This window comes from Akebia trifoliata, chromosome 16 (assembly GCF_017979445.1).
Source record: "Akebia trifoliata isolate Shusen 1 chromosome 16, ASM1797944v1, whole genome shotgun sequence".
Lineage (NCBI taxonomy): Eukaryota > Viridiplantae > Streptophyta > Magnoliopsida > Ranunculales > Lardizabalaceae > Akebia > Akebia trifoliata.
In genome coordinates this window covers 19,049,018-19,061,036 of record NC_141390.1, presented here as the reverse complement: position 1 = coordinate 19,061,036, position 12,019 = coordinate 19,049,018, and the positions used below count along the sequence as shown (strand labels likewise).

Here is a 12,019-nt window from a genome sequence, read left to right as displayed (position 1 = left end):
AAACCTTCTAAAAAATAGAAGAATTAGAAAGCAAGTACAAAAAATCCAACAAGAAGCCCTAACAAGACATCTCCTTGGCAGTTTTGAAATTGAGAACAAAGGAAGAGAGCACTAAGAGTGTAATGCTATCAAGCCAAACAAAGAGGTTCGAGAATTATAAATATTGGGGCAGATGGATCTATTCTTGGAAAACCATGCAAACTAAATTTCTTTCATCCATAACTTGGCAGTAAAAAAAATATAGAGTCGTCGAAGTGTACATACAGTTTTAAATGGCGGAATTGGGACCTGGTGGATCCTCTAGATCATCAGAAACTGAATGAGCAGCAAGAGTGTCATCATCGAAAAATACATTAGGTATCCTGTTTGACCGAACAAGCTCAAACCTATGCTCTGGCTTGTGCTGCTGATTGAATCGGCCTGGAAGCTTGGACCGACTATTATAACACTCTCCACACAGGTCGAAGCCTATTTCCTCCACACAATCTTTGCATTTGTATCTCTCCCCGATTATTGGAAACATCTGCAAAGAACAACCCAAATGGCAAAGAGCATGAGACAAAGGAGAAAAGTGCCACCAGCTTTTAAAGGGAGAGAGTATCAGATATCGCCCTATATAAAAAGATATATCATTAATCAATCAGCTTTTGGATGCAACATTTGATTGTTTGAAAAATGGTGGACACAACTTGACACTTCAAAAGTATTATTTTGAATCTGAAATAAATTTCAAGAAATGATTTTCCAATATAGAAAACTAGAGGCTAAATCCAGTCTGAAATGATTTTCCAACACCCAAGTGATTTCCATCACACCGACACAATATTACTTAAAGTATGCAAAACATCTATCTGATTTGCGGAAAGGAGATGATCCATTAGGGGCTTGATATTCAAAAGCAAAGCCCCTGCCTTCTAATTTGTGGGTCAGCAAGATATACAAGCAAGGACATCGTTTCGTGTGCAAGAAATGATAAGTAAGATGTTACCCCACAATTATCACAACCAACTGCCAAATGAACCAATAACCCACGCTCACCCAACCGTGATAAGTAATTTTGGACAGGAGATGGTGAAGACAGGGTACCATTCTTCATGGCTTCTGTTGCACCTGAAAGTATACATCTTTCTAGTAAATGGTATTGGCAAGATATACCACATGCAGGCATTTAAATGTAGTGAAATTAATTATCCCAAACAAATATTTCACGAAATGAAAAGTGATTTCCAATGAAATATATACAAAAAAGAAAATGTTGATTAAGTTCACTGTAGAGCCTTGTGGAAATGGAATTATTTCAGTAAATATTTATATAGTTTATAATCATATCAATAGCAGATTTCAATTAAAACGTTTTTATTTTAATATAAGGAATTACTTCGTCTTTAGGAACCTAGAAACTAAGAGGTATTACTTATTAGTAGCTTCCATCTTATTAATTAGCAAGTTGAGTAATAACGAGAGAGTAGAAGAACTGACATCCTCTTATATATGCAAGTAACATTTTTAGTTTTTATTGAATGGATTTTTTTTTGTAAGTAAATTCAAAGTCCAAAAAAAAAAAAAAAAAAACAGAAGAGAAGATCACTAAGGATGATGAGAAGACATACTTAAAAGGAAGAAAACCAACACAAAGCATTAAGGACACAACTAATGACACTACAATACAAGCTCCCACTTAAACCACAAAAAAAAAAAAAAATCCCCAAAAAAGAAGCTCTGAACATAGGGAACAGCTCACACCAAAAGAAAATAACCCCAAAATGGTTATAATAACGTTGAAGACAGTTCTTTCCACAAAAAATCCACCCATTTCTCTCCTTCCAGAAACACCACCAAGTGGCAAAGTGCATCAAAAACTAGGAAGACGCAAATCCTGGGAAAGGCTAAAAATAAAAAGATGTGATACCCCTCGCAATGACATTATCAAGGATCAAATCCTTTCCAAGACCGTTGGTAAATATTAAAAAAGAGACCTTTTAAGGATGTCTATTGCCCCCAATTTCTATGATAAGAATGAAGAACTATAATAAGAATATAAATCTCTATAAAAAGAGTTAATAGAAAATCTGCATTTCGAATCTTCAACCAAATCATGCGATCATCGTTTGACAAAGAGACGGGACAAAATCTGGCTAATAAGAACAACGATAGCCTCAATCTCCCAATTATTAAGGTTCCTCCTTAAACAAAGATCCCACGAGAAGCCAACCCTGTAGTGACTTGAAATTCAGTTTGAATCTCGAGAAAAATGGTCAAAGTTTTCAGATTTGGAGCAAAAATCCATTTTACAAACCATTGGATATATGGACTTCACCATTGGATTCAAAGGAAACTACAAACTTGATGAAACCTAGATTTTCTATTGTTAGCCATCAAATTTTACAAATTGACTTTTTTTACAAGCTAAATTTAACTCATGTTGATTGAAATTCATGCATATAGTTGGTTTAATAAATAATTTCTTGCATTTATTTTAATTACATAAATGAAAAAGTTCCGTTATAATTTATTTGTTTTAAATAAGTATATATTTCATGTATAAATTTCAAAATCTGCTTTTTTTTATAAGAGTATTAATAAAGACTGGTTGAGGTAACCAGCAGGAAAAAGATACAATCAAAGGAGGAGATTCTCCCTCCAAACAAGCAAACTACTCCAATAGCCTCCAGCTAAATTAAAAACCCCATCCCACCTACTAATAAAATCCTCAAGGAAGACTGACCCCTCTAGCTCTTTGTACACTTTACACCAGAAGAAAAGAAAATACAAACCGAAATAAGTATATCCTCAATCTTCCCCTCAAAGATTCTGTCATTCCGCTCCTTCCACAACCCTCAAACAATGGAAAAATGGAGTAAAGCTCCATATGACTCGTTTAAACTTACAAAAGGAGTAATCAAACTGAACCCTCAACTCAAACACATCTCTGACCAACTGTTGGAGACACACCTTCCATCAATAAGAAAATTTGGGTGTTTAAGAGAATTGTCTTAAACTTGTTTTTCATATTCTTATTTTGGACACATATGATGGGGACATCAGATATCATGGGTCTATCCTATTTGAGACATAGTTTAGTATTAGTGCTTTTATTTTATTTTAATTATTGGACTATAGTTATGGACCTATTTCATTTTTCTTTGAATCCTATTTTTCTTACAAGTTTATTACTAGGTAATTTAAATTAGTGGGACTGGGCAAGTTTTTTCAAATTAGGAATTTTTCTATTTTTGGAAAGTTTCTATTTCGAAAAATACAGTATTTCGAGAAAGTTATCTTGGAGTACAAGGTATAGAGTCAAATTAGAAGTCCTTTAGATTTTAGCAACTTGTCTTTTCTATTTAAATAATGTAATAGATTGTTGGGAATTAAATTTTATGGAATAAAGAATTAGTTTCTTTCAATGTGTTTTCAGTGTGAATACTTTTCAATGGAGTTTTGTGGTATGAGTTCTCCATTATTCTTAATGCGATTCCAAGAAACCTTTAGAGTGATTCCAAAGTTTTATCCTTATGACCCTTATCTTTCTCTTCTAATCTTCTTTTTCTTTTCTTTAATTTTTCTAGTTCTTGATTTTCTTGAATTCAAGAACCCTTGAAATCTTCATTCTTTAATTCTTAAAACCCCAAACCTATTTGTTTTTTTTTTTTAATTTATTTATTCCTTATCCTAAACCTTTTTTCCTTATAAACCTAAACCCCTAAATCTAATAGCAAAACTTCATAATTAGACCCTACTACTCAATCCCTTTAGGGTTTACCCTAAACCATTACGGTACCCATATCGTGGCCCAAAGCCAAACTAGGTTTATCTATCTCTTATTTCATCTTCCCACCCATCTTGCATCAAAATATTTTAGAAAAAGGAATTTCAATATATATATTTTCAAGTTGTCTATACTTTTTTTTAAATAACATTTTATAAACTTTTACTGAAATAACATATTTTATAAACTTATATTTAAAAGAAATGAAAGAAATAAGATTTTATTGATTAACAAATAGAGAAATCAGGGATTTCTCTAGTATTGTTTATAGTATGTGTTGAGTGACTCCATTGAAAGAATTGAGTTGCTGCAGGCTATGCCACATAAGCCGAACTGATCAGATAGATAGATTGATTGAACGAAACGGAGGTTAATCATATGCACATGTTTTGTATTTTAAATTATAGAAAATTATTACAATAAAATACATAAATGTCTGTAATATATCAAAAAGTTAGCAAATGCCTAAAGGTAACTTCGGGATGCAATTTGTTTTGAGGTGTTTCCTTTTCTTGGTGGTATGGGACACCTTGGAGTGCAACATCACTCTTGATATTCAGGATATTCTTTTCTATCTTTAAAGGAGAACCTTGTTTGTATTTTGATACCAGTTGTATAGCATGAAGATGTTTGAGATCCACATTGTATTGCTCTTGGGCTTGTTGGTGATCACTGAGAGTTTACAGTCGCCCAATGATTAACCAACGTACTTCGTAGTATAAGGAGCTTTGAATTACGAAAAGGGGCATTGTATGACTTTTGAACTACGGAGAAAGGCATCGATGATGAAGAGCGATGAGAACACACAAGCACAACCAAATCCTTGAATACATCCACCCTTTGAGAAGCGTGATTTTCACTAGTTTCATACCATTGATTCAAGGTTGAATCCCCGCGCATTTTGGCTTGGAAGACATGATTACCCCTATCCAAGATAAAAAACTTCTCATGAACCTCTGAGATGAAAACCTCATCATATAGAGAAACACAAGAGTCTTGAACAATAAACTCCTCAAGGAGTTCTCACTACTTGTCATGCATTTTCTTCTTCCCTAGACTACTGATATCAGTAGTTGATGACCTAGTCTTGCTCATCAACAAGTTGACCCCAAAGAAGAGATTTCCTTCAAGGAGAAGTCAAGCTTTCAATGTTCTTCTGGAATTCAAGGAAACTCTAGGTGGAGGTCTTGGAACATTCATTATCAACATCCCTATGTTGTCTTCCAAACATGTTGGAATCATAGTTGCATCACACGATTTACTAGGCATGAAACCCTTTTGATTACCTGATATTTGCGAAACTACCTTAAAAGAAAAAATGGATTCTTTTCCTTGAAATTGTAATTATCATTTTGATATATGCACAATGCATTGAAGTGAGACTTCCTTGAGCGACTTGAGATAAGAACCCGCAGCATTGACTTGCCTTTGAATGTGATCATGTAATAAAAGATAAGATGAGGCCCAAATGTAGAATTGAATTTTGTGCTCCCCTTTACATTGAAATGGACCCCAAGGAGATGCTTAAATTTCAGGAAATGATGGGACCTAAGGCTACATCCTTGTCCACACAGAACTTATGAAGAGATGCAACTACATTTAGGAAGTTCCTCTCTGAAAAATTCAGCAATCCTTTTGAACCATCATTTGATTTTTGAACAATTGTTATCCCACCTTTGACATTGTTAAAATAAGTCTATTTATGTCTTTTTTAGTCTTTTCCTTTACTTAGATTTTGTAATACGTTTAAAGCCTAATTAGGGCTAATTAATGAATTAAAATCTATTCTCTCAATTTTATCTTGGTATCAGAGCCTCCCTCTCTACCTCCATCGACCTTCCACTACTTCTACGATCAACTCCATCGAACTATTCTTTCTTAAACAATACCCTACACCTCCTGTTTTTTCAAGTCATATCACCCCTACGGGGGTTATCTGTCGATACACACCCTAATCGCATCATGCGATAGGGAGTTAAGACCTGTTAGGAGCCTGTGATCAGACTGTATTTACAGCAATGATGCTGTTTAGGACCTACGACACCCACGATGGCCTTGTTCAAGCCTTACGACACCCAAAATAGCATGTTCAACATTGTACGATGCCAATAGGTGGCTGTTTGAGCCCTACGATCACAACAGGTGATTGTTTTCAGCTTACGACACAAACTAGAGACTCCCCTGCCCTGTGCGACATAGCAAACTCTTGCTATAAGCCTTGCGATCAACTCCTCTTCCTTGTACGACACAGCAGACTGCTGTTATAGGTTTTGAACTATTGTTATAAACCTTGAAATCAACTCCCCTGCCTTGTGCAACACAGCAAACTGCTGTTATAAGCTTTTTGAGGTCACAGCAGGTGGCGGCAGTTGTTTTGCATACCTACGGAAGCCTATGGTTACAGTAGGGTGCTGCTTGAGGTTGTTCTAACAGCAGTATTATTCCTTGAGTTTCTACGTTTGCGCGAATGACTGCTTGGGTAACACAGTAGTGTTTAATCAGCTCTCACGAAAAAAATTTGATCGTGTATTGTCACCTTTAAGGTGCTGCGATCGCTTTATCCTAGGGAGTTGTACCTTATCTTGCTTAAATTCTATTCCAATCACAGTACTTGGATTCGTTAATGGCCTCTGAAATATCCTCTTCCTCGATAATTGGTAATAATAATGGATCGAGTGGTCCTCCTCACTCAACCGATTCTCTAGGCATTCAAATTACTACCGTGAAATTAGACGGTCATAATTATCTCCTTTAGGCACGATCAGTTGAAATGTTCATTAGTGGAAAGGGAAAGATCGGTTACCTCACAGGGACAGACAAACAACCTGCACAAACCGACAGTTCTTACTCACATTGGTTTGCTAATGATTCTATGGTCCGTTCTTGGTTGGTTACTTCTATGCAACCACAAATTGCGGTTGGTTTTATGTTTTCCTTGACAGCAAAACAAATATGGGATTCCGCGAAGAACATTTATTCCCAACGTCAGAACAACGTTAGAATTTTTAACTTGGAGTGTGAGATTTCTCGTCTTTCACAAGGAGACTCTTCAATTACCACTTATATATCACAGCTACGCGCACGGCGGGAAGAGCTGACCTTCTATTCCCTATCCTATGCCTAGAAGGACCCTCTTGACGAGACATTATATGCATCGATTATGGACAAGAATCGGGTTTTTCAATTTCTAACTAGTCTCCTGGATGAGTTTGAGTATGCGAGAGTTCATCTATTGGGTATGGATCATTTTCCATTCCTACAGACAACGTATTCGTATGTCTTGACTGATGAGAGTCGTTATGCAGCTGTCTTACCTCAAACTTCAGGAGATCACTCTACTATGCTTGCTCGCCTATCTTCTCCACAACCCTCCAATGGGTCTAAGCCTACCCGTTAGCAACATAAGTGTGATCATTATGGAAAGTTGGGTCATGTGAGGGCTCGATGTTATGCACTTCATGATCATCCTAATCAGCAACGTCAACAGTCTCATCGATCTTCAGCTCATATAGTTTCTCAGTCAATTACTGATTCAAAGCACCTCCTTCAACCACTACATCCTCATCAGATTCGATATCTTTATCCCAGGCTGAGCTTGACAAGTTCAGAAAATTCTTCAATCAGATGGAGACTTCATCTCAGTCAATTTCTACGTTTGCTCACTCAGGTATTTTTGCATCTGCACACAGTGTTTCCTCCACTTCCTCACCATGGACCATTGATTCTGGTGCCTCCGATAACATGACCGGTACCTCCTCCCTATTTAAAACTTATAATGTTTGTTCTGGTCATTGCAAGGTTCGCCTTGCTGATGGTTCTTTGTCTTCTATAGCTGGTCAAAGTCATTTTCCTGTTACACCTTCTTTATCCTTAACTAACACACTGCATGTTCCTCAACTCACTACTAATCTTATATTTGTTAGTAGCATTACAAAAAAATTTGAATTGCAGTGTAATGTTTTATCCCTCTCATTGTGTCTTTCAGGATCTGGAGTCGAAGATGACGATTGGCATTGGACATGAAGTAAATGGACTGTATCTCTTGGACGTACCTGGTTTACCGAGCACCCATTCTGTTACTTAGATTAGTAGTAGTAGTCAATCTAATAAGGCTCTTGTAATGCGTTGGCACTAATGCTTAGGCCATATTTCTTTTGGATATTTGAAACACATATTCCCTGCTTTATTTATTAATAACAATTTGCTTGATTTTACTCGTGATACTTGCCAATTAGCTAAACATGTGCGTTCTTCCTACCCTATTAGTATGAATACTACTGCACATGCTATATTTGACCTAATTCATTCTGATGTGTGGGGACCCTCCCCTGTCCCATCCACTCTTGGTTTTCGTTATTTTGTCTTATTTATTGATGACCACAATCGTACCACTTGGGTCTATCTTATGAAACGTAAGAGTGAAGTTTGTGAGATCTTTAAGCAATTTCTTGCTATGGTTCATACCCAGTTTGGTCGTACCATCAAAACTTTCCGGTCTGATCATGGTACTGAGTACACCTAAAACTTTGTTTAGAGTTTGGCATTGAACATCAAATGTCTAATGTTAAGACTCCTCAAAAGAATGGTCATTCTAAAAAGAAAAATCGTTATATTTTAAATTTAGCTCGTGCTATTTCTATTGGTATGAATGTGCCCCAATCTTATTGGGCCGATGCCATTCTTACTACGGTTTACCTTATTAATCGAACCCCCTCCCGAATTCTTCAGTTTGCCACGCCCTTTTCTCAGTTATATCCATATCGTCCCCTGCTTCCCCTTTCTCTGCGTGTGTTTGGGTGCGTCTGTTTTGTTCAAATTCTTGATCAAACTCGTACTAAACTTGGCCCTAAGGCTCTAAAATGTATTTTTTTTTGTTATTCCTATACCCAGAAAGACTACCAGTGTTACCATCCTCCTTCTCGACAGCGTTTTTTTCTCGAGATGTTTCCTTCCTTGAGCATACCCCATACTTTAATGGATCTATTGGCACCCAATCTGAGTGGTTTCCCTTAACCTCCCCGGATGATCCCCTTCCTATTTCCCTTCCTTTTCCCTTACCCGTTCCTTCCTCTCTACCCCTTGTCGATTTGTCACCTCCTCCTCTGCAGGTTTACTCTCGGCGTCCACGCGATACAACCATTACTTTTATGCTAGACTAGCTCATCTCTCTTCCTCCAGATCTGCCTCCCTTTCTTCCCTGTGATGATCATCCTATTGTCACTCGTAAGGGTAAGCGCACTTGTACTTATCCTATTTCTAATTATGTATCTTATTTTGCTTTTCACCCTCCTATCGGAGTTTTCTTGTCTGTTTCCATTGTTTCTCTTCCTACTGCTGTTGCAGATGCTATTAGACATCCTAAGTGGCGAGCTGCTATGATTGATGAGTTGACTGCTCTTGAAAAGACTTAGACTTGGGAACTTGTTCCTCTCCGACCTGGAAAGAAAGTTGTGAGATGTTGCTGGGTTTTCACACTTAAGCATAAACCGAATGGTTCTATTGCTCGTTATAAGGCCCTTCTGGTGGCCAAAGGTTATACTCAGACTTATGGGCTAGATTATCAGGAGACACTTGCTCCGGTTGCCAAAATGACCACCATTCGCGTTCTTCTGTCTGTTGCAGCTATCAGAGACTGGCTTTTCTATCAATTAAATGTCAAGAATGCGTTTCTCAATGGTGATTTTCAGGAAGAGGTTTAAATGGTCAAACCTCCTGGGTTTCTTACACTTGCTTCTCCTACACATATCTGTCGTCTTCGCCGTTTTTTTTATGGTCTGAAACAGTCTCCTCGCGCATGGTCTGAACGCTTTACTAAGGCTATGCATCAGTTTGGCCTTCATCAGAGTTCAGCTGATCACACCCTTTTCTTGCGTCACTCTCAGGGTAGAACTGTTGCTCTAATTGTTTATGTTGATGATATTGTTCTTACTGGAGATGATAATGATGGCATTACTGAGGGAAAAACTTACTTAGACCGTCAATTTGAGATTAAGAACCTTGGGCATCTTCGCTATTTTCTGGGTATTGAGGTTGCGCAGTCTCAGTCTGGTATATTTCTTTATTAGCAAAAGTATGTCCTTAATTTACTCCATGACTCAGGTCAGCTTGGTTCTCGTCCCGTTGATACTCCTATTGAGCAGAATCATAGGTTGGCTGATTCTGAGGGGGAGTGTGTGTCAGATATTGGGCAGTATCAGCAACTTGTGGGAAAATTGATCTATTTGTCAATGACTCGTCCAGACATTGCTTATGCTGTTAGTGTTGTAAGTCAGTTTATGCACTCGCCTCGAACATCTCATCTGACTGCAGTTTATCGTATTCTCAGATATCTTAAGGGATGTCCTGGTCGAGTTATCTTGTTCAGTAATCATGGCCATTTTCGTGTTGACGTATGGACAGACGCAGATTATGCTGGTTCAGTGACTGATAGACATTCTACTTTTGGGTACTGTACTAAAGTTGGTGGTAACTTGGTAACTTGGCGCTGTAAGAAGCAGGATGTGGTTTCTCGGTCGAGTACTGAGTCAGAACTTGGAGTATGTGAGTTATTGTGGCTCAAGATCTTATTAACTGATCTGTGTCTTCCTGTGCCAGTTTCATTCTTACTATATTGTGAGAATAAATCAGCTATTAACATAGCGGCAAATCCAGTTCAGCATGACAGAACAAAGCATATCGAAGTTGATCGTCACTTCATTAGAGAAAAGATTGTTTCTGAACAGATTTGTACTCCCTTTGTTCCTACATCTCAACAACTTGTTGATGTTCTTACTAAAGGTGTCAGTAAAACCACCTTTGAAGGTATTCTGTCCAAGTTGGGCGTTATTGATATCCACGCACCAACTTGAGGGGGAATGTTAAAATAAGTCTATATATGTCCTTTTTAGTCTTTTCCTCTACTTAGATGTTTGTAATACGTTTAAAGCCTAATTAGGGCTAATTAATGAATTAAAATCTAGTCTCTCAATTTTATCTGACATGGAGGGCATGTGGCGCCCCAATAACACTTGAGCAACTTTTATCAACCCTCTAAGTCTAGTGTTGCATCTAAACCACAAGCCTGCATCTTAATTGATGCAAGGAAGATCAGAACCAGCTCTCAATCTTGCCAAATGGCTTTCAACAACCTTATTGGACCTATACAACTGCATAGCATTGACCCAACTATAGCTAAACTCAAATTAGGAAGTCAAGTTGATCCTAGAACTCATGAGCCAATTTCATGCTCATCCCCCACTCATTGGGCCCGCCCAACCACAATTTCTCCCTGGAATAGCAACTCTGCTCTCACAGCGTTAGTTGGTGATAGCTCTTACACCATAAGCAACAGTAAGCAATGCTAACCACCTCAGGGATCAGCAAGGTGCTCTCTCAATATGAATCACTAACTCAATCGCATAGGGGATCAGCAAAGCACTGAAACAAACACAGATGCAAGGGTCCTTCAATTTGTGATTAAGATGCAAACGCAGATACTCCTCCACCTCTAGAAGACCTCTCCAATAAACAAGTAGGACTTTAGTGATCTCAAAAACCAAACTCCAGCCACCACAGAAGCAAAGAGAAAGATGTAGCACCTACAACACTGGGATTTAGCTGGTACAGTCGCTCCTTCATACCCTTATCTTTTAGAAGAATCACCACCACTCAATCCAAATAACTAAAGAGAAGGGACGTTTGGAACAATACATGAGACCTCCACGATCCCATGAACTCCACCCATGGAAGATCCTGAGAATCAGTGATAAGCCACAGCGTTATCCCAATTCCTTTCACAAATTTGACACAATTAGTTGCCTCCAAATGAACTCTGCAAACTGTTCCAATGGGATAATCGACTCCGACCTCCGGATATCTGATGGACATAACCCTAGAGGAAATGATACGCTCAACATTCTCAGATTCTTTCACCTAAATGACACCCAAATGATTATTCCCCTTTCAAGCTTCCTCAGCATCATGGACAGCAACACTGAGATGAGGCACTAGATTCATCGGAGCAGGCATGACAAGATATTTTCTCCAAATCCATAATGATGGTGAGAAAGATCCCATGTAATTTCCTCAGCGACAGCCATCCATCCTGACCTATGTTGGCCTTCAAGGAAAACGAAAACCTCATTCATCCTTACCATTTGACAAAATCTTCATAATCTTTGATATTCCAAAACCAAAGCACTTCCTCCAGAACGCTTTCCCAAATCGTTGCAAACATGCTTTCTGAAGAACCGTCTCCACTTTCACCATTTC

At 37.9% G+C, this 12,019-nt stretch overlaps 1 protein-coding gene across 1 annotated transcript in view; it reads right to left on the bottom strand.

The window, feature by feature from the left end:
• Positions 1–264: 264 nt before the first annotated feature.
• The window catches only part of LOC147382724 (E3 ubiquitin-protein ligase PRT1-like), a 47,705-nt gene continuing 35,950 nt past the window's right edge, over positions 265–12,019 (bottom strand). The window contains exons 6-7 of the mRNA XM_086428716.1: positions 989–1,110; positions 265–523 (exon numbers count right to left, since the gene is read on the bottom strand). Of these exons, the coding sequence (XP_086284842.1) occupies positions 269–523; positions 989–1,110 (377 nt within the window). The 3' untranslated portion in view covers positions 265–268. The remainder of the gene's footprint in view (positions 524–988; positions 1,111–12,019) is intronic.